This window comes from Vanacampus margaritifer, chromosome 12 (genome assembly GCF_051991255.1).
Source record: "Vanacampus margaritifer isolate UIUO_Vmar chromosome 12, RoL_Vmar_1.0, whole genome shotgun sequence".
In the NCBI taxonomy this organism is placed as follows: Eukaryota; Metazoa; Chordata; class Actinopteri; order Syngnathiformes; family Syngnathidae; genus Vanacampus; species Vanacampus margaritifer.
This window is the reverse complement of record NC_135443.1, coordinates 3,755,925-3,783,203: the sequence shown is the minus strand read 5'-3', so window position 1 is coordinate 3,783,203 and position 27,279 is coordinate 3,755,925. Positions and strand designations below refer to the sequence as shown.

The following is a 27,279-nucleotide window of genomic DNA, read 5'->3' as shown; positions in this document are numbered from 1 at the left end:
ACACCCACCTGGAATGAACGACCACGTTATGTGCAGTAACAACACTGCCACTGTTAAAGGTGATTTAAAAATACAACGCAGCATTGCCCTCAAATAGCCGAGGACACCAGAAGCCTGTTTAAATGAAGGTACAGTAGACCCACCCTTAATGTTGCACAGTGATCCCCTTACAGCATTAGCATCTTATAAATATTGCACAACTACACAGTGTTGTACAGCCAATGCGTGACGTAACATTGTTAAGTTGTCATTTGAAGAAAATTAACATTTGTGTGAGGACTTGTGAAATAAATCAAATATATAAACAAACAAATGCTTATAGTGAAGAGAAACTCACCATCATGTTCCATGACTTGACCCAGGATATATTATCAGCAGTGCGAGTTGATCCTCGCCTCTTCCCGACATACCGCCCTCCTCCTCCTCCATCTCTCGCTCCTCCCACCTGCCTGCCTCCCTCCTTCCTCTCCCTCCAGTAAAAGAGCATTAAAACTTAATGTTTCTTTCCATCTCCGGTCCTCAGTCTCTCCCGTCTTCGTCCCAGTCAAGCTCCTATCCCCCCCGAGCCTGCCCGGCCGGCTCCCTACTGCGCAGGAGACCCCACCGTGACGCAAAAACATGCAAATGAGAAGGTAACAACAACAAAAAGAGGAGGAGGAGAAAAGGAGAGCTGGAGGTGTTGCGTGTGTTATCCATTTATGATTTATGGCGGCTTGTAATCAGCGCAGGTACACGGATCACTCACTGCGACAGGTCGAGCTTCTATCCAGTGCAATTGCATTGACCGTTACGTAAGGAGCAGCATGAGCCAAGTGGCCAGCCTCTCTTCACCGCACACAGCAACAGGTGCACCCCCAACAGGTAGCACCAGTGTCCCATGACAACAGATACGAAACCAAGTGGAAACTCTCAACAGTTTCCTGAAGGTACTTAACTCTTTGACTGCCAGACGTTTTCAGAAAAGGGATGCCGTGGGTGCCAGCCGATTTAAGCATTTTTGACTGATCTTTCAAGGTCCACAGAAAATTATGTGTTTGGACTATGGAAACACACATACTACCAAATGAAAGATTGGACTCTCATCTTTCATCAGAAAAAAAAGTTTGTTTCTACCTTATTCCGTTTTTCAGTAATCAACAATAGAAAATGGTTAGTTTCACCTCTGTTTTGGAAAAAAACGTCTTTTAACGTCTTTGGCACTCCTCCATAGGATTTTACTAAACGTTATTTAACGTTTTTGGCAGTCAAAGAGTTAAGAAAGTGCATCATGGTGCATATTACACACACGCGCGCGGACACTATGAACTACATTGTCAATAAATAATAACACATGTACATTTAGTTTCAATTTTAAAGACAAATGTAATTATTTGGTATAATTTTATGCATGCATAATTTGCATTGCTTTCTGAATTTTTTTTAATCTTTTGAAAAGCACATCAAAAATGTATTGATTTTATTTTTGTTTGTTAGGTAAATTTTTTTATTTTATTTTAATTCATCTCTTACCTCAGACTTGTTTTGGATATTCTTAAAATACAATACATGTCATTGAGTTGGAAGAAACTCAAATGAACCCTAATTAACATAATCAAGTGTAAACATCCATATATATATATATATATATATATATATATATATATATGTATATGTATATGTGTGTATATGTATATATATTAAAAAAAAAAAAAAGAGAGAAAAAAAAACATTTTTATTATTATTTTTTTTAATTTATTTGTTTTTTTAAAAAAAAGGAGAGCAATGATGATGTCAAATCGAATGAACAATACTGAGCTCTCCTGAAAATAAAATGAAGAAAAAAAATAAATAAATAAGTGTAAACATCCAATATTGAGCATGGAAACTGTTATTGTCTAATCTCATATGTGTGCGTTGTCCTGCCGCAAGGTTTTGCTTTCTTTCATTTCCTGTTTTGTTTTTTTTACAAGAGTGGACGTAATGAAGCAGGACGTAATAAAACATGCTATACAAGCGGACACGGCTATGAAACCAAATGGACCTTTGCTGATATAATGCTTTTAAAAAATTATTAATAGAGTAGAAGGCTTAATTAGCAACTAAATAGAGTTATTGATAAACTGGGAAGGTAACTACACAATAATAATTAAAAACCGACGCTGCCACTGACTAGAAGTAAAATTAATTACTTGCTGGCCTTCATTGTGGGATAAAAATAACTAATTTAGACTACGAAAACAAGAAGTAATTACCTTAAAAGGAGCCTGCTTACACAAGGCTCACAAGCTCAGGGCAAAGGGTTCGAACCCTGTATTTTGTGTAAAACTGAAAGTCCCAGTTTAGGAGCCTCACACAATATTATGTTTAGGAGCCTCACAATATTATGTTTGACACTGAGTATACATGTATTTAAAAGAAGAGTGAAAACAGGAAGTATTTCAAGCCCAGCCTAGTTTTTGCTGCAGATTACTGAATGTGAAATTTTGAATCCTGCTTTTTACACCTGGCGAAAAAAAATCAAGGGCTGTAGGTTGATTTTAAAATGTACGTCTTTTGGAATCGTTATTGATGTTTTACATGATGTAATACATGTTCTAATATTCTAGTCAAATCATTTTTCTCTTATTTTATTTTGTCTTGCTCTCTCTGTACATACACACATTTCATTTGGGTGCAACGTCGGCTTGGTGCACAATCAAAAAGAGCACATCTAACAAGTGCTTATTGTCGCTTCAAATGCTGTCTAATCTCGGCTATTTCGAGGAGCAAACCGACACTCCCCTCCTCTTCCATTTCTTCAGCCTTTTTCCATCTGCATTCTCCTCCTCCTCCTTAATCACACTGTCCTCACATCTAATTTGACCCCCTCCTATTTTTTTTGCCATCTCATGTCACATTTTTCTTCCCTCGCCTCACTTTGAACCCTTTTTATATTTTGGTTGATCCACATCTCTCCTGCTTCCCTCTGCCCGTGTAATCAGAGGGAAGTAATAGAGTGTCCATTTGGAGGACAGCATGCTATTTACAGTCTACACATCATTCCTTATGGACTATTTGTGGAAACAACTTCCCTAATGATGATGCATACGTCATTTTATGTTGCTGTACACACACAAACAATAGAGTGGAAGCTCCAAAGTAGAACGTAATATGCTGTTGGGACGCTCCTTGACTTCCAAGTCAAAATGTCCCAAAAAAACTTTAACAGGAAATGTAAAGTAAATTCCATCCTAAAACCTTCATTAATTCTATTTGTGGTTTTGTAAGCACCCTTTTTAAAATGTACATACAGCATTTTAAGTATACAATATTTTACGAACAAAAATGTCACAAAACATACTGTACGTATTTTGAAATTATAAGCATTGTACTATTTTTTTTTTAAAGTAAATTTAAGACATCCTGCAAATGTGACCTGGGCAAAGAGAACTACACTGGTCATATTATACATGACAAATGTTGGTATAACCGCAAGGGATTGAGAATGAAACGCTGAAGATGGCTAGTAGGAAACACTTGTAAGCACAGCAACACTTGTGGTTACGAAAGTGGGACAGAGTGACATTTAAGCGAGACAACCAAACAGGCAGAAACAGCGCCGTGCAAACTGGTGAAGCGCTTCATCATTTAAGGTCAAATATAATTCAGTAATTAGTAGAAAATGCCACAAGAAAAACAACAACAAACAAATCTTACATTTAAGGAACGATTTGGCAGCCTGTTAGGCCCATTTTGATGACACAGCAAAAATTAAAGCCCTCTCTGAGTGTTTTTCTTTTACTTTGACTTTTTTTGCGGCATTTTTTCGAAAGGGTAAGACTACCATCATGTGACTACCGTCGCACCAGATGTCAGCACGTCACACAACACTTTAGGTCTAGCAGAGCTAATTTGCTTCCTATCTTTGCCCACAATGAATCTATCCACCCATGACATAATCAGCTAGGATAGGTGAAGATCCAGAGTCACTTTCAACCAATGGCTGGTGTCCTTCCACCGAACTACACAGTCTAAAATACTATCAAACTCACAAGGCTAAAGGTTAAGCAGAGCTGCGCCGAGTTCGATTAGATGCACTGAATTAGTTAGCTAACGGCTGATCAGCGACACGTAGTTAATTGCTCGGTGAAATTGTGACCGTGGTGAGGGTTTACAGGTTGGGTGCTGTGTTCATATGCCACGGCGTAGCGTAAGAACTGATTGGCGCCGCGAGTGAAAATGCGGTCTACGGTGGGTGCAATTGTTCACTTGCATGCACTCTTTCAAATGGGCGATTTTCAGCAAGACAGGAAATAGGGCGTGTGAATAGTGCCGTAATTATTGATCCTTGAGGTATTTCGACAAAATATGTTAAGACACCTGGGAACTGTCATAGTCTTTTAACGTTACTTTGAGTCTTTTTATGTTACCTGTAAAGTTCAGATAGATAGATAGATCAATACGAGTCTAAATGAGTTTTTTTCTAATGTGATCTGAGGTGTGTCTTCCTACCTGTGCGACCTCCTCTGAGCCTCCACAGGATTCTGGCGGTGAAGCCCGAGGCGTCGCTGAGGGAGCGAAACCTGGGTTGGGTTGGCAGGGAAGGGAAGGCCTTCAGGTCCGAAAGAGTGTCCCCCTCTTCCTCCTCCATGGTGGCCTGGACCCCCCCGCAATAAATAAATAAAGGTCAGAAATGTGCCACGTTCATTGAACAGGAAAGCTCGAGCGCCTACACCTTTCTTTCCTGCTCAGCTCGTTCAAACTTGTCTCGGTGTGTGCGTGTACGTATGAGTGAGCGGGTGTGCGTGTCTTCCTGTGTTGGTCAACGCCCTCTCAAACACGCAGGTTGCCTTGAAATGTGGCTGCAAAGTGGAAACCTGTTAATGTTTAGTTTAGGCATGTATGCAAAGGTGTATGCAAAGGTACGTTATATATTTTTTTTTTCTGGGGGGCTTTATGCCTCTATTAAGCCTTTACGAACCCCCACACACATACACAGCTCCCACCTAAATATTTGTTACACTCAATGAATTTAACTTGTAAAATGCAAAATATAGAATAAATACTGATCTGCTGATTACAAGCTGCATTCATAAATTAATGTGAGCGGCTGCATGCTCAGAACCCTGGCCGCAAATGAGGAGGACTATGGTGAAACGTTGGCTTAATAGCTATCTTCAAGTTTTCATTCTTAATCTTAAAATAGTTTACCTTAACCAAAAAATACAACCTGCGATAGAGTAAATCCACAATAATAACTAAGCCAACTGTACTTCCCAATTCCAACTTGGCAAAAATTGTACAAAAATTATATACTATTGTATATGTTTACTTACTTGCCACATACTAACATGCAACATCATTAATAAATACAATTTTTTCTCCCTTGTTTAGGTCTGATTTAAATTTTGGCTGATGGACGAGAGGTGGGGGTTGTTATTACTACACTCCAATACTGTTGTGTGCATTTTTTTAAACGAGAAAAACACGTTAAAACGAAATTGGAACGAATTTAAAGAAGAACTCTACGTCAAAAGTGGAGCTGCAACATTAGCAGTCATACAGAATGTGACCGCCAGATGTCGCCACATCGATACTCTAAAAGCCGTTCCTCCTCTGACCAAACATTTAAAAACGTTAACACCACTCTGGTCGTTTAAAAAAATACAAATAACCCAAAAAGTTATTGGCATATAATGTATTTTACAGATGACCGAAGCTAAAAACCATCCCCTTGTTTTAATCGAGTTACTGACGTCATCGTTTCGAAAAGCCAGTGCACTCCCAGCTTTAAGCTCAGAGTTGACCATCCCACCTCTCCTCAGCGTCGCTGGTTGCGAGATGGGCTGAGGCGGAGAAGGGCGACCACCAGCAACAGCCAGGCGGTAACCGAGGCCACACATTGCGGGTAAGTAAGGTGGCTAACCTGTGGAAGTAGCCGACTCGGCGTTGAATGCCGCTGCGTGTGGTGAATTCTACTCGGGGATGTGGTTCATTGCTGGGAACGCCTCGTAACGGCGCTCGCCAGCGTTAGCTTGACCGGGTTAACGAGTAAAATTCACTTCTAGACATTATTATGTATTTTTTAAATTAGTGTTACAGGATAGTAAAGTGTTTGTGTGATGCAGTAATGTCATTCGTTTGTTCGGGAGCAATAGCAGGCTAGCGGTTTCTCCCGGTTAACTTCAGGCACTTGCTGCTAAAATATGTGCTAACTAGCTCGTTGGGCTAACCCAGGTCATAGTCGGTGTCACCGGTAGCTTATTCGCGGGGTACGGTGTGGTACAAACCGGGTGGTAGACGGAGCCCAGTGGGACCAAACGGCCGACTTCGGGCAGGGAGGCCGAAGCCTGTCAAACCAATTCGGGCCGAGGTGTTTTTTTTTTTTTTTTCTTTCGGAGGCACAAGTGACCATGGCTGTGTTAGAAAGTTGACCTTTGACCCGCTCAAAGCACCTGCATCTTCGCTGTCTTTAAGGGCTCCGACACTTTCAACACAGTTCAATTCAAATCAGTATCTCAAGTATCACAAGTAAGTTGTACCCATAGGAATGAATGGAAATTATTGCAATGCGTTCCAAACACACTGTAAATAAAGAAACATGGCAATTTATTGTAACTTATAAATACTCAAGTATTATAAAGAATTGATTGTATTTGACTATAATGTGTTGCTCATATAGGTACATTTGGACCCGGTTCTGCCATTCCTCGTGACACAATTTTTGTGCGATCACATCACGCCAGGTCTGAATTCCTCTCAGAAAATGCACTCTGGCATGTTTTCTGCATCTATTTTTAGATGACATATGGGTGGAATCCCCTTTATCGCTTATTTTTGATGTTTCTCGTAGGCAGATATGGCAGGATAACTCTAACCATCTTTTACGCCCTAAAACCTGTTGGTAGCTTGCATCCAATTGGAATGGAGGTGAAAAAGGAAGCGCTGTAATATCATGTCTCAGGAAAGCAAGCAGCTGCATGTCATTACCCCCCCAACCCCCACCCCAAGCACCACCAGAAAGGTACATTTGGAGCAACTTTTCAAGCTGTTTCAACCTAGTTTATATTTATTCGTAAATATTTTTTTTTACTTTGCTGGGAATTTTGAGATAATAAATTTGGATGTTTTTAGGCCATAAAAAAATATGACAGTAACACTTAGCCTCTTGAGGCCTGGGTATTCTGATTGCAGCTAGTCATTAAACATACCATACCAGTGATACTTGGGGACTGGCGGTGAGGGACGAGGGCAGCGGCGCGACGCGAAATTCCATCTTGTTCGTCAAAATGTTATGTCTAATAATGTGCCGACAACAAATGCGTGCTAACAAGAGTTGTATTCGTCATAGAAGTTGTTTGCCACAACACATGCCAACATCGCAACACTTGTGTTGCTTTACGACACCGAAAGCTTGTGTCGCTTTACGACACTGATGTCATAACATGTTGTCAGACGGGGGGCATTGCAAGCAAAATCCCCAAAAATTAAGTAATTGTTTGTGTGTGTGTTTCTATTTCATTTGAGCTTTTTTATTGTGTTTGAGGATAGACTTGCAACTGGTCCAAATTTTGTTGAAATATTTCTGTATGGTTGTAAGGCGGTCCCATCTTGGTGTAGCAAAGTTCGGGCGTCATTGCCTCCTAAAGTTTGTTACTAATGTCCTTCACAAAGATAGAATGTTGCTAATGGAAGCAAGGCAATCAATCAGTTGCTTTTTGGCAGATGAGAAGACCTTATTGCGAGCCTGTAGCCGCATATGTGTCATGCAGAGCAGGCTTGTTGAGCAAGAGTCGCCTGTAGCGATAAACCCCGCTGCTGATAGGACTGCTGATGCTCTCTTAAATGCAGCTTTATTTTTTATTTTTTTTATTTTTTTTAATTTTTTTTTAATTTTTTATTTTTTCTTCTTCTGGGAGATCTCAGTATTGATCATTTGAAATGTCATCATCATTGTTCTCCCTTTTTTTTTTTTTTTTTTCTTGGAAGTTTTAGGCTACTCTAGATGAGTCTTTTGGCCTTTTACTCTTTCTGGAAAAATCCCTCGTATTGATTTTTGATAGCTTATGGTCTTATTTTGATACTACAGTATCACATGATGTAGACGAGCGGTTTGACATGTACAAAAGCACAGGTGGATGCGCCGCGTTTTCATTGAAATAGTTTTAGTTCTGTCTCGCCGTGTTGCTGAAAAAGCCACAAAAGCAGAAATAAAACTAAGTGATCAAAATGAAAATTTATAATATCAAATAACATAAAATAAAAAAAACTAGTTGACTGAGGCTATTACGTGGCAAAAATCAGTCATTTTTAGCACCCTGCCAAACTGCTTTTAACGTTTAATTTAAGCTACCATGCTCAAAGGCACCCCAGCAGTGCCCCCTCTCTTATAACCGTTTGGTCTGCAGATGCTGTCAAAGCCAACTGCCTGCCGCCCCACGAGAAACACGCAAGCTCATATGCGCCACAGCAGCTGTTCCTTACAAACAGGAGCTCGAGATGACCGTCTAAATGAAAATGTTGACTCTGCCGACCAGTGCCGAGTTGCCCAGCTGGCCCGTGCTCATTTTTCTTTTTATGACCCATCACCGTCCCTGCGTGACCAGTTGGCCGCCACGTGACGCCGGACACAAAAGCCCCGGCGTAGCAAATGTTGGCTTTCTGTCCAAGCAGCCCTCCCGCCACCCCCCGCAAGAACACCACCCCTCCTCTTTCCTTGTAACCTTCTGCTTTTGGATTTCATTCCATGCTTGATAAACAGAAAACCCAGTTCTCCATATAAAGTACTCATGCAAAGTTATTCAGCTTTAAAATTCAGGATGAACCTGAAATTCACTATAAACTCTTTGAGGTGAACCTAATTTGACCTTTTCTAAACTTTTGGATTTACTTGTATTTTTTGCGCAACTTGCTGTTGCCTAGTGAGGAGCTGAATGGCAAAATTCACAACAGATGTTTGATCCACGACTCTACCCGTATATTTCCTGCTTATTTTTTCAGTTTTGCAAACGAATGACCACAGACTTTTCTGACAACTAAACCTGCACTCAGCACCTCATTTGCAGGCTCTACTTAACAGAAGCATCTCTCACAGTCACCCAACAATCGGCTCTTGTTTCCCAGCTTAAATGGTTATCTTCTCCTGACTGTGTGTGTGTGTGACCATTCAAGTCCACGTCGCGGCTAACTGAGATGCTCTCAGCGCGCTAGACTCCGTGTTGCACAACAACCGGGCCTTTTGTTGTCCCCGTCCGCCCGCACAGCGCTCATAATGCGGCGGAGAAAGAGCGTCTTTATCTGCGGTTCTTTCCGAGAAGCCGTCTCTCCCGCAGAGTCTAGCAACTTAAACAGGCTGAAGTCGCAGTATGCGTATAGTAACGCTACGCCCACCCACAAAGGACTTTACGTGGTGTCATACAGAGAGACTATGCTGAGATTTCATTATTTATACCCGTCCAATTAATTAATTTCTCAGTAGAGTCAATATTTCATTTCAGACAGAAAAGCACAGGGCACACTCACAGGGGCAGTATAAGACAGACATATACACTACTCACAAAAACGCTACAGTGAAAGTAGGACTTTTATGCACTGGTGAATTTCCTCATCTCAAAAAATTCATTGAATCAAAAGTTATCAACAATGGTGGGTACACCACAACAAAAAAAATTCAATGTCTCCGTCCATCCATCCATTTTCTTGGCCGCTTTTTCCTCACTAGGGTCGCGGGGGTGCTGGAGCCTATCCCAGCTGGCTTCGGGCAGTAGGCGGGGTACACCCTGAACTGGTTGCCAGCCAATCGCAGGGCACACAGAGACGAACAACCACACTCACATTCACACCTAGGGACAATTTGGAGTGTTCAATTAACCTGCCATGCATGTTTTTGGAATGTGGGAGGAAACCGGAGTACCCGGTGAAAACCCACGCAAGCACGGGGAGAACATGCAAACTCCACCCAGGAAGGCCGAAGCCCGGACTCGATCTCACGTCCTCTGCACTGGGAGGCGGACGTGCTAACCAGTCAGCCACCGTGCTGCCCTTCAATGTCTCCGTTTTTAGTCAAATAAAAAAAAAAAGCGAAAATAAAACTGAATGGAAAAGCGAGAAATTCAAAAAAAGGGCCCGAAATTCGCTGAATATTAATTAATGCAATTTTAGATGGAAAACAGCAAAGAAACGCTACGGTTTATCAAGAATTACAAAAGCAAACTCATATGACGTCACCGCATGGCGCAGTCAGTCTCTTCCTGTTCTTCTTCTTTTAAATTACTGGTGGATCACATCTCTATGGTGACCTACAGCGGCGGAGTCCCTTCGCAATATTCCCCCCAAAAAAACCACATGGATGGAAACAGGCAGAAGTCGCATGTCCGTTTTGCGTTTTTCAGTAAATTCGCTTAAAAAAATTAGTAGTAATTGGATGAAAAAACCTGACTAATAACTCATGTGCCCTTGTGCTTCAATTACAGCTTGACGTCGTCGTCTCGTGCTGTTCACAAGTCCACACTCATTGTCTGCCGAGGCATGGCATCCCACTCTTCTTGAAGGGCAGCCCTCGGGTCATTGAGGTACTGGGGTGCAGAGTTTCCGGCCTCTGCATGGCAACTCGGCTGATCCCACAGGTTTTCATTAGGTCTGGAGAAAGTGCAGGCCATTCCATTTGAGGTACACGGGTCTCCTACAGGCGTTCCCTGATGACGCCACCTCGATGAGCTGCAGCATTGTCGTTTGTGAGTTTTGCCGTTAAGCTCCTCGTTAGAGAACAACAACTTGTGCAAAAGGAACTGAAACATTTAACAGTTGGACGTGTGTATTCAAAAGTTTAGAGAAGGACATAGTAAAGTTCACTTGAATGCATTTTAGGCACGTCCTGAAATTGAAAGTCAAATATCCCTACCTTTTTGTGAGTAGTGTATACTGTACAAGGATGTCTGTACGGTAAAGATGTCTCAGCTCCTCTCAGAGGATAAAGACTATACTATATGCATTTTTGCGTTAGCATAAAGGTAGCAGACTGGAGGCTAAGCGGTTGCTTTAAATATGTAACATATAATGGAAGTGCTGCTTCTTGTCAAGTGAGCCGAGTTGATTTCGCTGCCATCATAACGATGTTCGTGTCTCAAGTCAATCGTCCCAATGACAGCGCTTATCTCGAAGAACCCGTAATTGGGGTCAAGACATTTATTTTAGAGGGCGATGTTGTAAGATGAGTTTCATATGGTTTGGTGCTATATTTAGTTTTAAAATATTTATTAATAAAGGCAATTCTAAACATTTTGGAGGGGTAGGGCTGCTGGATTATGAGGAAAATATAAATCACGATTATTTTGGTAATAATTGAAATCACGATTAGGACAATCATTTATTTTTTGGTACAAAACAAGAAAGTGTTTGGACATAAAAATCATTAAGTCAAATCATTCTTTGAAAAACACTATAATTATGCAAGTTCCTTTTGGATGAAACAAACTTTTTAAAATTAGTTATTTTAAAATTAAAAACAGGTGCAAATGTATAAGTTTAAACAACCTAAAACTAGTATTAATAATCATTTTTATTTTTATTTTTTTATGATTATGCTGATTTTGTAATTGTAGAGTGTAATAATTGAAATTGTAATTGAATTTCGATTAATTGCACAGCCATATCGGAGGCGTGTCAGTTACTGATGGTTTCTTGCGACACGGTTCGGTCCCTAACCTCCAGGAATTTCGTGTTATTTACTGTATTGTACTGAACAGCCAGACCAGAGATGCGTGTTTTCTTACGTTGCAGGAAGTTCCATTCCTTCTATGGCCTTCACATTTTTTGCCATTACTGGTATATGTCTGTGTGCTAAGAGAGGCATACTTTTCCACAGAAAGTAGGTCAGACTACAAATTGTGCAATTTTTATGGCCCTCCACTGTATACATTAATGTAGTTTGCTTGAGTGCGATGTAGAATTCAGGTGTGTGTCATATGTCCGCAGGTTAAATCGTGCTCGCTGCTTCCCTCCGCCTCAGCTGCCGCAGGGGTTAACTCATTCACCGAGGTTTTTTTTTTTTTTTTTTTTTTGTCATCGTCGTCGTCTTTCTCCTTTTCGTTGTGCTCGAGTGGGCGCTCGGCTTTAGGAGAGAGGGGGAGGAGATTGAGTGGGCCGGCCGGAGGCTTGCCAAATCAGAAGAGAGCGCAGTTGGGAGGGGATAGCGGGACTGAAAAAAAAAAAGAGAGAGAGATAGAAAGGGAGTGAAAAAAAGCAGAAAGAAAGAGCAAGCCAGGGTGGGTGGAGGAGATGGAATAGGATGTGACAGAGAGTGTGTGCGCGTGTGTGTTACTGGGGAAGAAAAACGGACGTGCCGGGTAAAAAAAAAAAAAAGGGGGAGAGAGAAAGTGGGTGGGGCGGGTTTTGTTTTGGGTCACGTGAGCTTCTCAGCACACTGAGATTGCGCTGTCAATCACAGCAAAAATACTGTGGAGTAGCCTTCAAGAATTACAGCCAAGACGAGGGCAATTCCTCACTCTCATTTTTTTTTCCCTCTTTCTTCCACCCAGGAGTACTTGTTTTGCCTACTCCTCTCCTCCTCCTCCGCTTCTTCGGCCCGAGCAGGCCAGGGAATGTCCCGGCGGCGCCATGCCTTACGTGGACCGGCAGAACCGCATCTGTGGTTTCCTGGACATCGAGGAGCACGAGAGCAGCGGCAAGTTCCTGCGCCGCTACTTCATCCTGGACACGCAGCAGGGCAGCCTGGTGTGGTTCATGGACAACCCGCAGGTAACAATGGGGCGGAGGCAAGCTAATGTTAGCTTAGCACGTAGCGCCGGGACTATCCCTCCCTCGCGTTATCAGTTGTTATCAGGCCGCGTAGAAGCACACCGATAGACTGCGAGACGACGAGCAAGTCAATGCATCAGTTAAGTCGAGAGAGGCAAACGGCTCGACCTCGCCGTCGCCGCGTTTGTGATCCAATGTTGCATGAAGTATTCATAGATGGTGTAGCACCGGAGAAAGTTTAAATAATTCACTGTCCTTTCTTTTTATAGAATGAAAAGGCATGCATTTTAATGAGGTTAAAGTCACAATCCCAGAACTTTGACGCCATAAAAAGAAGCCACCTTTTTCGTTGATGATTATTTATCTATTACTTATGTTTCTCATCATTTTCCCCAAAGAATCTTCCAGTCGGCGCAGACTCCGTCGGCTCCCTGAAGCTCACATACATTTCTAAGGTAAGTCAAAACATCTTGTATGACACTGACTCGAGACAGCAAGGTGACCTACTTGGTCTTTCTTGCATACATTTTCTCTCGGCACTCTTGTCCTCCTCCTTCATTTCACAAATTTTGCATGTCATATTCATTGAAACTTTTAATTGTCCATAGGTGTGAATGTGGTTGCAAATGGTTGTGGCTAGTGAGCAATCCCAGGGTGTTGTCAGTCTTTCGGCCAAAATCAGGCTCCGGCTTCCTAAAAGCCTGACCAACTTCAACAGTATAGAACATAGATGAATGGATGTTTGTCTATATGCACTCTACGACTGGCTCGTGACCTTTTCAGTACCCGTCTCTCACTCCTGTCAGCTGGGATAGACTCCAGCTTGATCGTGATCCTCATACTTAACTCATTCACTGCCATTGAAAGCTATAGATTTAAAAAAATAAATTTTAACTATTTCTATTAGTTTAACATTTTTTCTCCATTTTTGTTAACAAGAGTATGAGAACCTAGAATTTTTTGGGTGTACATTTAGAACAGATATCAAATTGTCATTATACAAATTTTAATCGTCTAATGCCCCTCATTTTCTATCTTTTCTTTTGAACAAAAAACCCCACTTTTTTAAAATTTTTAATAATCTTTTTATTTAAAAACAAGATTATTAAAAATTAGGGGCGCCAGGCGATTACAATTTTCAATCGTAATTAATCGCATGACTTCACTAGTTAACTCACAATTAATCACAAATTTTATATCTGTTCTAATACAATTTTAAAAAAAAATCTATGTTTTCATACTCTTGTCAACAAAAAGTGGGAAAAATGTTAAACTAAGATAAATAGTTCAAATAAATTTTTGACGTCTATAGCGGTCAATGGCAGTGAATGAGTTAAGTACTATAAAAAAAAAAAGGCGGCGTGATAAGATTTTGTCAAGTATGATTTGACTTTTGGGAATCAAACAATTACAGTTTGTGTTCTCTTGACAGGTCAGCGATGCCACTAAGTTGAGGCCGAAGGCAGAGTTCTGTTTTGGTAAGAAAGTTTCTATTCTTGCACGTTTGAGGTCTGTAATAAATTTCTGAGATGATTTTGGAGGATGGTCAAGTAACTCAAGGGCATCGAGAGTGTTTATAGTCGACACAATGATGCAGAAGTGGTCACACATTAGCTGAGCTTTGGCAGATTATTGCCATGAACACATTCTTGTCAGGCCATGACCACATCAACTGGAAAAGAAAACTCATATTAAAATATTAGCTTGTACATGTAAAAATGCTGTTTTTTAAGGCCAAATATAAATGTTAATGCAGTTCAATCTGAACTCGTTTTTAATTTGAAGGAAGAATCTGACATCAACTAAAGCAGATAGATAATTGACAACTGTCTCAATACAGGAAAAACTCCAACCATTAGAATAACCCAAGAATACACAAGAAGTCTAGCATTTTGAGTTAAAGTGAATATCTTATTTTCATAATTTTTTTCCAGGTGCTCTTCAAAGAAAAAGTCATTCGTCCAAAGGACTCTCTACACGTACCATTTCTGCATTTCCTAAGTGACCAAATTTCAATCGAGTATATTAATAATAATTCATTTAATTTATAGGCGCCTTTCAAGGCACTCCAAGTCACCTTACAACGTAATAAAAAAAAACACTACAATAAAATAGCAATACGTAATTAAAAATGTTAAAGTGAAAAAGCAGTCCCAAAAAGGTATCTTTTGAGTCTGGTTTCAAAGAGTGTTAATGAATCAATGTTACGGATGTCAGGTGGTAGTGCATTCCAAAGACGGGGGGCAGAGCGGCTGAAAGCTCTGTCCCCGACAGGGGCCAGGCGGGCAAAAAGGGATGGAGAGGTGGAGGCCAGATGAAGATCTGAGACAGCAAGAAAGTGTGGCAATGTGGAGAAGGTCCGTTAGATATGGAGGAAGCAAGGTTATTTATGGCCTTAAAGCAACACTAAGGAACTTTCAGTTTACGTTGATTATGGCGGCGCAATATGGACAAAAGCGGTATTGTTATGTCTGAAGGAAGGCCACATTTCCTATGAGGACAAACGCATTGAAGCTTTTCACTTTATACTGAGCAGATGGGCGATGCTAAATTTCCAAGAATTAGTTTTCGTCATTGTGTTTGGGCAGAACTTGGCAGCAAAGTTAGATGACTCACCGCGAAACAACAAAACGCTAATAACTCAGTTTCACAAGGTCAACGCGAGACTAAACGTCTTGTGAACGAAGAAGGTCCCGTCCAGAAGAAATTCTTAGCTTAGCTTCATTGCTTTATTTGTGGATACTGGCGATATCAGAAGCCAGTGAGGAATCATTTTAAGCCATCTTTTTGGTCTTCGCTAAAACACAAAACACTTTGAGTAAGCCTCTAGTCCGTTATTGTTTATCATCCTCCTTTTTCGAATGCTTCAATCGCAGGAAATGCTCGTCTGTGACAAGAAGTTATTTCGTGTGCGCTTCACTGAGCTTCTGACAGGATGTCGCCACTCAAATCGGAACCTGATTCACAGATGTCAAGAGGTTATTTTTAAGCGGGCCGTTTGTAGGCCACATGTTCTTGCATACATCAATGGATCCCGCCGCTCCGCCTCTTCCTCCGTACGCCCCAGCAACGATGCCAAACAAGCGGAGCCTGCCCGCCTACTGCAAGGCAGACAGAGGTCACACTCGCAGGTGGTTTTTAACAAAACAAAACTCAAAAAGGAGAGCGAGAAACCGGACCGGACAGTGTGCCATTGTATCTGGTGCTGACGCACCATCCGTGCGCTGGCGGGGGCCAATGTTTCCCAGCACACGTTTCAGTCTGCGGCGATGACTCACACCGGGATACTCCCACATCTGTCCGGGGAGCGCTTCACATCCACGGGGCGACAGAGTGCAGCTCAGTTCACACGATTATTTACGGCAAAGTGGGGGAAAGTGGAAGAGCGAGGTCGCGCTCGTGCACAATTACCTGACCAGATGTTGACACAGACGCCGCATTTAGAAGAAAGTGAAGGTTTCACTGTGCACATCCTCAGTGCTTATGGAAATGGATAACCCGAGACAGGATGTCCTAAACACTATGCTCCCCTAGCTAATCACCATCTGACCAAAAGAATACTGTAGAGATTGTAAAAAAAGCGTTTTTAGTTTTTTTTTTTTTTTTTAAGTCAATTTTTGTGTCGTTTATTTTCTTCTTCCTTTGTTGTGCTGAAAAATGAGTAAACAGTTGCAGAAAGCAGCTGAATTGTGCCGACTCATGCACAAATAGGCAAAAAAAAAGTCCAAGTTCACTTTTTGAGAGAACATCTTGGTGATATAGCCTCAAACAATAATCTTATTTGCCAGTGACTATTTTGGAGTACAGTAAAAATGACCTTGAGGTGGTACAATTTCAACACATTGACCAAAGATTTTGGGAAAGATTACAAGTTTGAATGTTTGACTTAAATATACCGCACAATAGTGTCATTACTTTTTCTTTTTCTTTTTTTTTTAACACCGATTCCAAAAGCCTCAACAAGAAATTTTAAGAAGATACTCAAGAAATGATGTGACCACTTACTTATTGTCGCTGTCCTGTGAAAAACACTTGTGTCCCTTTTTGTCTATTTAATTTAATGTATTTTTTATGTGTATGGGATGCAACTGAATGCAGACCCCCCCTCCCCCCACACACAATTTTTATTTATTTATTTTTAAAAGGACAGTGACATTATTTTGACTTTTCAGTGGCTTCTGTGGTCAACTTATTTGCATTTTCCCAATCATCACTTGAAAGTGGCACCCAATCTTCACCATGCCTAGCTCAAAAAGTCACTGGCAGAAAAATTCACTAATTTCCATGGTGTAAAATCTTTTAAAATCCAGATTGAACGAACAGTTTTTCTTTTTTTTTGCTATTTTTGTAAAATTAGACTTCAATACCAACTCTCATGCTTAACCCCGTTCTTGCTATTTTTGTCTTTGGCTTCATTAGTCATCAATGCTGGGATGAGAAAGGTCTTCCTGCAGGCCAACGATCAGCAGGACCTGGTGGACTGGGTCAACGCGCTCAATAAAGCCACCAAGATCACGGTGAGGCTAACAAAGACGATCACGTAACGTGCACTTCCTTTCTTTTGCTTTGGATGAACCACTCTCTTTTTCTTTTCTTTTTTTTTTTTTTTTTTCTTCTTCTGTCAAGTCACTTGAAGAAGGAAATGCCCTTTTTTCTTGAGGGGACTGAGATGATAAAAGTGGATGTGTGTGAGTGAGTGAGCATGACTAACAGGATGCTGTATAGTTGTTGAGTGGAGTCCAGAGATACAGTAAAAGGCTGTTTGCTTTGTTCGCCGTGATGCTTAACATCCCAGCACGATATCAGTAAAACACATCGAGATTCTCCATGTGTAGATGTTTGTTTGCACGATTTGTTTCAACTTTTTAATTTAAGGAAAAGGGTGTTTTTCATCATCGGGGTGTGTCTGTGTTTTCCTCAGGTTCCAAAAACCACCGACGGTCAGCAGAATTCCGAGAACCACAAGTCTTTGCCGGATAACGCGGGACCAAAGAAGCAAGTGTCCTATAAAACGGAGATTATAGGAGGGGTTCCTATTGTAACCCAGACGCAGGTAAACAAAGTCAAGCCAGTAAACAGCTTTTGCGTGACCACATCAATCTTTACAATTGGGAAAACCCAAATTGACCGTGTTCAACTTTTTATGAACAAAATGAGTCACTTTTTCTTTCTGACTCACGTGGAATGATTAATGAAACTAATATGACAACTCACTCGATCAAAAGATCCTGGGCTTGCTGGTGGAAAAGCAGCTATTGTCTATGTTGAAAGGGTGCAAGGGAAGGACAGCGCAATGTCCTTGTGGAAGCACTTCTGCCTCACAGCTCAGGAGTTCTGGGTTCAAATCTCAGCATACACCTTAGGTTCACGAAAGTCAACTGTGATAGGGTCCAGCTTAGCCCTGACCCTAAATAGGGCAAATGTCACTTTTTGCACTAACGCGCAGTGTTCCTCAACCTTTCCAGCATGAAGGTGGCGACGGGACAGAACGAGCGGAGCGCGAGGCCATGCATCGCTCACACAGCCAGCTGCCCTACTTCCTGGGCAGGCCGGCCCAGGACCACATGGTCATCAAGTCGGGCTACTGCGTCAAACAAGGCGCCGTGGTGTGTTTAACTTTGTATTATTATTATTATTATTATTATTTTGCAAATACAGCTCTTCAATTTGTCCGTGTTCCCAATGAAATTTGTGAGTAAATCCTGCAAACAAAGTAACATGCAAATAGCACTGTTGATATCTTGTGTAACTAACGGCCTCATTTTCTCTTCACCAGATGAGGAACTGGAAACGGAGATATTTTCTGCTGGAGGAAAACTCCATGAGCTACTTCAAGTCAGATCTGGTAAATTGGCTCTTGAGTTACAACATGCTCTGAAGGAATCTTGTTTTTAGTTTTTTTTTTCGTTTCTGACACTATCGGATTAGAATCCCCTCCGCAGTGCGAGGCAGGCAAAAACGGCAAACACACAGTGCTGTGTCCTGGCATGTTTTATCTGCAGTCGGAGGAATTTCATCGGCCCTCTTTCACATGTCCTGTCATGCCTCGAGTCCCTCCGGCCTACCTTGTCAACTTAAGCCGCTCACAGACACACACGCACACGCAGTCATTGTGATGAGATAACACAAGGCCCCGAGGACACAGACTCTCTGTCTGCTGCAAGACAGTCTCATTATCAGCCTGAGGTTTTAGAACAATGCGCTGGCAAATGGAACCATTTATCCCATTTAGCGTTCTCCCTCCTACAGGAGAAAGAGCCGCTGAGGATGATCCCGCTGAAGGAAGTTCACAAAGTGCAGGAGTGCAAACAGAGGTATCGAGCAAGAGTACTTCTTCTGGATTGAGACACAGTAAAGATGTGACGGCTATATCTGTCTTTTTTTTTGTGTTGTAGTGACAATATGATGCGTGACAATCTCTTTGAGGTTGTCACCACGTCGAGGACATTTTATATACAGGTAATGTATAGAATACAGTTAAACTAGCAGTTGTCATTATTGATGCCATGCCCCTCTCAACCGGGCTATGTTTTGTTTGCGCATGCAGTGTAACCGGAAAGTATTGACAGCACGCTTCTACATACATATTCCGTTATATATTAACTCTTTGACTGCCAAAAACGTTAAATAACGTTTAGTAAAATCCTATGGAGGAGTGCCAAAGACGTTAAAAGACGTTTGTTTCAAAACAGAGGTGAAACTAACCATTTTCTATTGTTGATTACTGAAAAACGGAATAAGGTAGAAACAAACTTTTTTTTTCTGATGAAAGATGAGAGTCCAATCTTTTATTTGGTAGTATGTGTGTTTCCATAGTCCAAACACATCATTTTCTGTGGACCTTGAAAGATCAGTCAAAATGCTTAAATCGGCTGGCACCCACGGCATCCCTTTTCTGAAAACGTCTGGCAGTCAAAGAGTTAAAAGTGGCTTACACGTTACTTTACATTAACACTTTACGAAACTTGATCTCCTAGGCCGACAGTCCAGAGGAGATGCACAGCTGGATCAAGGCGGTCTCTGGGGCCATCGTGGCCCAGCGTGGACCCGGGAGGTCCGCTGCCACAGTACGTGTCACTCACGCCCACAAAACATCATCGTTAGTTTTTCGATTTTCGATTTTTTTTAAAGAGTCTTAACTGATCTTTTTTCCCTCTCAATATTGTGATTTAATATACGATTTTTTTTTTTCAAGGTCCTCTTACCAAATATTTTTTTTAAAGGGGAATTCAACCTTAAACATTTGTTGACAATAAACAATATGTTGTATTTGACCTCACTAGTCTAAACATGACATTCTGATTAATATTACATTTGTGGAATAAGAGTTATGCAGCAAAATCCAGCCGTTTTCATCCATCTCAGGGGGGCGGCCATTTTGCCACTTGCTGTCGACTGAAGATGACATCACAGTTGCTCAGGCAATGACCAATCACAGCTTACCTGTTTTCTGAAGCCGAGCTGTGATTGGTTGTCACCTGAGCAACTGTGATGTCATTTTCCCTTGACAGCAAGTGGCAAAATGGCCGCCCCCTGAGATGGATTAAAAATGGCTGCTTAACTCATATTCCACTAACGCAATATTAACCAGAAATCCATATTTAGACAAGTGGGGCTTCATAGAACATAATTGTCAATAAAACAAATTTGGATTGACTTCCCTTTTAACAAACACAAGCAATAAAAGATTTTTCATTAAATTCTTATTTATAGGTTAGGCTTACGCTAAAATTAATGCAAACAATTCTGTGGCTTGGACTAATCTACACACTATATAAATAAATTTAAATATGATTTTTTTTCCCCCTCCAAATTGCAGCTTTTGCAATGTTTATTTGAATTTGATTAAATGTTCAGCCTTAGTATTAGTAGGCCAAAAGTACCACTAGTAGTGACAAAAGCACTTCCTGGAATGCAAAGCCGTTATACTACTAGTGCATCCTAGATGTTCTACTAATGCACTGAATTGTCTTTACTGGTGAGGACAAAGAGCATACTAGTACATGGATACCGAACTGGGTATAAGGTATTTCTAATTAAATGCTCAAGTGGTTTTCCATACCGCCCAGCTAGCTACTCTTTAGAAGGAGCCTGAAATTTGGCATCATCTCAGGGCATTTCGTAAGTGCTAAAAGGTGAATTTTTCAACAAAAAGTTCAAAATTGGCAAGTAGGTGAGTGCGCCAAAGTCTCATTTGACAGTGTAAATAAAGCAGAAAAGGGGCTTAATGAGCATGCAGTGGTTGTAATGACTTGTGACTGACCCCGAGACGTCCCTCACCGCATGCCACATGACTCCCAACTTCAATAATCAGGAGCGTACGGAAGGAGGCTCGTGTCACCAGCGGAGACGCTCGCTCTCGTCACGACTCCATTTTGTGGTTTTGTTTCCACACGTGCGCCCGGCCCGGCGACACAGCTGTTCCCTCCACCTCCCTCCTCGGCCACCTGTTGTCTTCCTGTCTCTCCCCCTCTCTCTCTCTCTCTCTCTCTCTCTCTCTCGCGCGCATCCTTTTCGTCCCCCTTCTCCCTCTCCCCTCGGGCAGACGGCCCATCTGCTCTAACCCTGCTTTGCGCTGTGTTGTTGCAGATGCGGCAGGCCAGACGGCTGTCGAACCCCTGTATACAGAGGTATACGTCTCGAATTGGGGAGTGCAGCAGCACGTACGTCAGCTCGTCTAATTAAAACAAACAAAACCAAAAAAAAAACAACCCTCCCCTTGCTTTTCAAACAACACGTTTTGATTTTATTGTAACGCTGTTTTCTACTCACTGGCCGGCCCCGCCTCCTCCAGAGCAGATCAGATCTCATCACGACGCATCTGACGCTCCCACCCACCCACCACCTCCTTCTAAATAAACGCAACCACACCCTGAATATGGCTGATAACCCAACAAGCGCTCTTCTTCCTTCCACCCTTCCTGCTGCCTCTTTCATGCTCTTCGCTTTACGTTTGGTCACGTACGCTTGCTGGCTGAGTTGACTTGGCCACAAGCATGGCGCAAATGCAGCAGAAGAAGTCGATACATGATATAACCCCACCCCCGCCCCGATCAACTTGCCTCCCCTCCCGCCTCTTTTGACTTGCCATGATTGGCTGAAAAAGAATGCAGACACACGCCAGCGGACACTTGCAACGTGAACGTGATTCTAACTGTTCTCCGTGAGTCTTTCACATCCTCTCTTTCTCTCTCTCTCTCTCTCTCTCTCTCCCCTCCTTCGCTGCCCTCTGTTCTCTCTGCAGCCTGCTGCAGCTGTGCACCTGTCTTAGATGTGTGACTTCCTGCTTGTGTCTCCTCATCCCTCCTGTCCGAAGCCTGTATGTCTTTTTCCTCCCGCCCATCCTTTTCTCCCTAAACGCAAAAGTGCCGTTTTTTCCCCTCGTTGCGCTCCCATGCCTTCCTTATCACTAATTGTTTACTAACATCATGAGTGCTGTACATGTGTTTGATTTGTATACAAGGTCCTTGGTTCACGGCGGTCGCCACTTGTGATGTTTTGAGAGTAAGAATAAGAATATGCCTCAGCTGGCACTGGCCCTGTCTATTCATGATTTAAGTTTCATATTTGGAGTCTTTATACTGTATTATTGAAGGATTAAAAAAAAAATCTTAATTCTGTGTAGTATAACATCTAACTGAAAGAAGAAGTCAACCCCCCCCCAAAAAAAATTATTGACATTAATAATATGTTATATGTGACCTCACTAGTCTAAACATGACATTCAGATTAATATTACATATGTGGACTATGAGTTCAGCAGCAAAATCCAGCCATTTTGCCACTTGCTTTTGACTGAAGATGACATACAAATATTTACTGTAATTATGACTTAACTACTGCGGAAGTCTCGGTTAGTGGTAAAGTGCAGTTCGTCATAAACCAAGGACCCCCCTCAAATACCAAATCACTCCAAAACTTAACTGGAGCTTCTTTGAGTCTGTGGAACCCCCAAAGTGGAATATAATCCATTCTGTGACGCCGTTTGACTTCCAAGTTGTCATTTCCTAACAGTTATTTCCCATAGGAAATGATGTCAAGGGAATTAATTTACTCCCGGCTCAAACTTGCCACCATAAAATCTGTATTCACTGTACCATTTTTAACTAACATTTTATCATTCCTAACTGCCTTAAAGAAGTTAATTGTGAAATAAAAAAAACTGAACACAGTAAAATTACTCACATTATAGAATACTCTTTATAACCTAACTGGTGTTTGAGTGTTGTGATTATTAATCAGGCCCTTTCCTACCTCACAAAAAGTTTAATTTTAGGTTTTGCGGTTTTCATCACATTTTTACTCGCTATTTTTATTCACAAATGCAAGATGCAATGACATTATCAAGTATCAGTATTTGTTATCGGCCAGTACTGAAACTCAGTTGTTGTTGTTTTTTAATATTGCGATTGCGGTTTTAATGTGCGATTATTTTTCTCAAGTTCCTCATGTATTTTTTTTTTTTGCAAACAAAGCAATAAATTCATCTTTACCACAGCTTTATTATACATACATGTTTTGTTTGATCTTAAAGGTTAGGCTTATGCTAACATATCAGCAATGAACCAGTCAGTCCATGACAGTTTGATTATTTACTTCATTTCGAGTTGTAAACTTACTAAGCACGTTCACTATGATGACTTAAAACATAAGTCTGTGACTCTTAAATCAGATTACAACAACAATGCAAACACATTTGTGGATTTATCACTTCATCTTTTCATGTCTCATGAAAGAATGACATGTCAACATGTGCACTGCGTTGCTTAACTCATTTGCTCCCAAAAACGTATAAATACGTTCTATTTTCAGCTCCTCTGTTATGGCACCGATGCTGCCATTTTGTGGGATCACCATGCAAAAGAGGATCCCGTGAAGGGAATTGTTTTAGTGAAAATGGCTGGGAGTGAATGAGTTGAGCACTAAACTTGTCAAGAAACAATATAAATAATAGGCGATTAAAATTTTTAATCGTAATTAATCGCCTGACTTCAATAGTTAACTCATGAATAATAAAATTTTCTATCCTAAATGTTCAATAAAATATTTTTTTCTAAGTTCTTACTCTTGTTAACATAAAAGTGGAAAAAAATGTTAAACTAAATATGGCTGCATCTTTGAGTCGTTGATACAGTGATATAATAATTCATAACTTAGAGTTATGAATTACATCATTTAGCGATGTCTTTGCAGAGCATTTTTCGTTAATTGATGAATTTTTTTCCACAGTCTCTTCTGACATCATCAAAATTCTCACTCCACCGCCGAATCACGCACAGGCGCACGTTCCTTCTAGCACTCGTGCATTTACATGCGACACTTCCGCGTTTGTGTAAACAGCATTTGCCCAACTGCCCGCCACCGCCTGGCTCCGTCGTCTGACGTGTGTGCTGTGTGTTTCCAGAGACTGAAATCTGAGAGCGACAAGCTGCTGAGCACCGAGGCCTCCTAAGGCTTCCTCCTCCTCCTCCTCCTTCTTCTTCCACCTCAGCAACATGTCCCGACTACCAAACTAAAAACCTGCTGACTCTGCACCCCTTCCACTACCTCCTTTTCTTCTTCTGCTACTACTTGTGCTACTTCCACCATCTTCACTCTAACAATGCTCCGTCCTCCAGCCTGCAGCACCAACACTGCTAAAGCCTCATCCAAGCCTCACAGGCTGGTCTCATTTTTCTAACACCTTTATAAAATCCTATTAACATCCAGAACACGCGTTCTTATTTTCAATATTATTTTTGATATGTTTTGATTGTGTTCTGCAGGAGTACAGCGGCCGCTCCACATTCTACCGCAGCCCCGCGGGCCCCCCCGTTCCTCGCTCGCCCGTATCCGCCGCGCCACCCCGCCAGCCCGATTGGGGCGATGCCGCCGCCGGCGTCGTCGTCGCGTGCGGCCCACGCTCGCAGCCTGGCGTGGGACAGCGAGCACTTCATGAGCCTGCTGCCCCGGCCCCCTCGCAGCCGCACACCGGCCCGCCTCTCCCTGCAGGAGACCCACCTGGCAAAGTGAGCCCCTGCGCCGAGGAGTCGCCGTGGCGCCGGCGGAGCGCCATGGAGCCGCACGTGCCCGAGCCGCCCTTGGACCTGGACGACGCCGACCTGCCGGTGAGCGAGGTCTGAGCAGGACTTTTTAAACACAAAATGTCCGACGTGACGAGGAAGCTTTTCCCGTGGAGACGAGGTGCCCGTCGCTGAACTTATAAGCTCCTCCCTTATATCGGTGCTGTCGGTGCTAACACACACACACAAAAGTCGGGTCATCCTCTGAACTTGTGTGTCAAAGATGACCCAGTCTCCACCCGCAGTCCACCTGCTCATCAATTTACTGTGGCATATTTATTTGACAAGCTAAATGACGAATGGACCCTTTCACTGTGATGTCAGACCACTTCCGCCATTTTCTCAACTTACTTTTATATCTGCTACGTGTATTCACTAATACTGTCAAAATGAATGTATTTTTTTTTTAGCTAGAATAAGCACTAGGCACGTCAAAACACCTGCTGAGATGATAACGGCTAATATTTATCAAACTCAATCTGCCGCCTTGGCACAGACAAGTGTTTATGCTAGCTAAAATATCATGATCATTTATTTTTTGCGCATCCATGTGTTTTCTTTTGTTTCCTTCAATCACAAAAAAAAAACATTTTAACTGGTATATATGAATTCTCGTGGGATTTGTGAGTGTGCCCGCTGATTTTCAACGATGTAGTTTGAACCATTTTTTTTTTTACCTGGCCTGTTGTTATATACTGTATATTCAATTAATTTAGCGTAAAATTGGTTGTATTTTATTTTTTATCTACCTAATTAATTAGTTGTTTAATTGTAAATAGTTTTTAAAATATACATTAATTTTACTAACGCCATAATACATTTTGGTTACCGGTAAATTAATTCTATAAAAAAAGAAGTAAATATGTACAATATTCATCCATCTATTTTCCAAACCACTTATCTAATGTTAGCATAAACTGTTTTTCATATGCTATATTCGCATGTATTTTCTTTATTTTTATTTTTTCAACTTTGACATGGTCCCCCTGTCCGTTATAAAATTCAATTGTGGCCATTGCGCATAAATATCTGGTCCGTCGCATCCATAAAAAAAAAAAATTCTAACAGATCAAGATTTTCAGCCTTCAGCCTTCTGAATCGGAATGCTAATGCTAAACACTCACGGTTGTAACTAATTAATGTGTAAGCGTCTTGTCGTATTAGTGAATACAGGTAACAGAAGTGAGTGTAACTCGGGGGTGTGGGGTCCAAAGTGGTCTGACGTCTTTGTGAAACAGGGTCTTATTGTCTGTAAGGATTCGGAGGCTGCGTTTAGCTTCACGCAAATGCGCCGCTTTGACCACTAAGTGCCAAGAATAAAAGGGAGCGTTGAGGGATCACCCCCCCCCCCCCCAAAAAAAAAAAAACAGGACTGAACTTGTCGTCTCTCTAATGGACTAAGTATAAATAAGCTGTGTGGTTCTTACACTCTCTTAACACTGGATTTAACCCGGTTTTTGTTGTTCCAGTGTCACTCTCAAGCTCGCTGTTTTACTTTTTCATGCGTAGAACCCGGACAGTTTAAGGAGGACTACCTGCAATTATGTCTAATAGCATGATTGCCAAAGTCATTTTTCAGTGTTGAGTTCAAAATGACTTAGGCTATTAAGCTATGAGGTTAACAATATTAATAAGTGTGTTGATGTGTGTTTGTGTGTGCTGCTGCAGCCGTATTTGATTTGAATTAGCCTCACCGCTAACACTAGCGCACCAATCCGAGGCACCACAAAGGTTTTTTGTTCTTTGTCGTTTTGCTGTATTCATTAAAAACATGTTTTAAATAGACAAATAAATCTTATACATGTTGATGACGCCCCGACAGGGATGGGCAAATAATCGATCAATTGTGCGGTATTTTTGTTTAATCGCATCTTTAAGCCATTGAGAAAAATGGAGCGGTTCCTTCCTAGCTAGTTTGCTGCCTAAAGAAGCACAACGCATCGATTAATTGGGCCGTTTCTAGATTATGTTCATCCAGAGCTGTTCTGTGTGTGCGTGTGCGTGTGTTTTCAGATTAGAGGTGTGATTTATTTTCCGTTCCTTTTTTTTTTTTTTTTTTTTTTTTTACATATGCAGTATACGGTGTAGTACACGTAGGCTTCGTTGGCATTGTGTTACTGTAGCAGACCCTCTCTAATATACAATATTCACCATTCAAACTTGATTCCTTTCACATCCCAAGCTATGTTAGCCTCCATTCCATTCTGGTGCCATTGCTTTGGATTGTCTCTATTTATTATGTGGACGAAATAAACACGGTAAAAATATGCATGCGAGTGCTGAATATTTGTTCAGTGTGGTGTTCAGTGTCGGTGTGGTGGTGGAGGTTGGAGGGTGGCTTGCATGGGAGAAGTGCCACTCAACTGGGCTCCCTCTGCCCTCTTGTGGTAGGACAACAACATTCACTCTAGTGCAGCATTTTTAAAAAAAAAAAAGCAAATTATCTATGATATAATCTTGAATTAATCTATAGATTTAATGTAACATTTTATGATGGTTACGT

General features: G+C 41.5%; 2 protein-coding genes across 12 annotated transcripts in view; one reads left to right on the top strand and one right to left on the bottom strand.

Moving 5' to 3' along the window:
* The window catches only part of phactr2 (phosphatase and actin regulator 2), a 28,994-nt gene extending 22,607 nt beyond the window's left edge, over positions 1-6,387 (bottom strand). For 2 of the 4 annotated variants that reach the window (XM_077581149.1, XM_077581147.1), the window contains exons 1-2: positions 6,249-6,387; positions 4,471-4,820 (exon numbers count right to left, since the gene is read on the bottom strand). In XM_077581149.1, the coding sequence (XP_077437275.1) occupies positions 4,471-4,609 (139 nt within the window). In that variant the 5' untranslated portion in view covers positions 4,610-4,820; positions 6,249-6,387. The remainder of the gene's footprint in view (positions 1-4,470; positions 4,821-6,248) is intronic. The other 2 variants (XM_077581145.1, XM_077581146.1) reach the window with 2 other exon arrangements.
* LOC144061083 (pleckstrin homology domain-containing family A member 1-like) lies at positions 5,725-27,045 on the top strand. Of its 8 annotated transcripts, XM_077581154.1 has the most exons (15): positions 5,725-5,866; positions 10,431-10,691; positions 12,495-12,714; positions 13,113-13,169; positions 14,147-14,192; positions 17,134-17,231; positions 17,636-17,767; positions 18,180-18,320; positions 18,491-18,559; positions 18,964-19,028; positions 19,110-19,173; positions 19,692-19,781; positions 21,304-21,377; positions 21,959-22,033; positions 24,119-24,321. In XM_077581154.1, the coding sequence occupies exons 3-15, from the start codon at positions 12,574-12,576 to the stop codon at positions 24,123-24,125; spliced, it is 1,059 nt and encodes a 352-aa protein (XP_077437280.1). In that variant the 5' UTR covers positions 5,725-5,866; positions 10,431-10,691; positions 12,495-12,573; the 3' UTR covers positions 24,126-24,321. The 8 variants fall into 8 exon arrangements, with proteins under 8 accessions (XP_077437280.1, XP_077437277.1, XP_077437279.1 ...); XM_077581151.1 differs by lacking the exons at positions 21,304-21,377; positions 21,959-22,033; positions 24,119-24,321 and adding an exon at positions 24,480-27,045 and having other exon boundaries at positions 10,431-10,529; positions 10,595-10,691; XM_077581153.1 differs by lacking the exons at positions 21,959-22,033; positions 24,119-24,321 and adding an exon at positions 24,480-27,045.
* The last annotated feature ends 234 nt before the right edge of the window (positions 27,046-27,279 follow it).

What these genes read in the sequence shown, in the direction of transcription:
- LOC144061083 (XM_077581158.1), top strand. Translation starts at nt 12,574, where the DNA reads ATGCCTTACGTGGACCGGCAGAACCGCATCTGTGGTTTCCTGGACATC. An exon ending in GGTTCATGGACAACCCGCAG is followed by an intron (nt 12,715 to 13,112) that starts GTAACAATGGGG and finishes TTTTCCCCAAAG; the next exon opens with AATCTTCCAGTCGGCGCAGA. An exon ending in GCTACTTCAAGTCAGATCTG is followed by an intron (nt 18,560 to 18,963) that starts GTAAATTGGCTC and finishes TCCCTCCTACAG; the next exon opens with GAGAAAGAGCCGCTGAGGAT.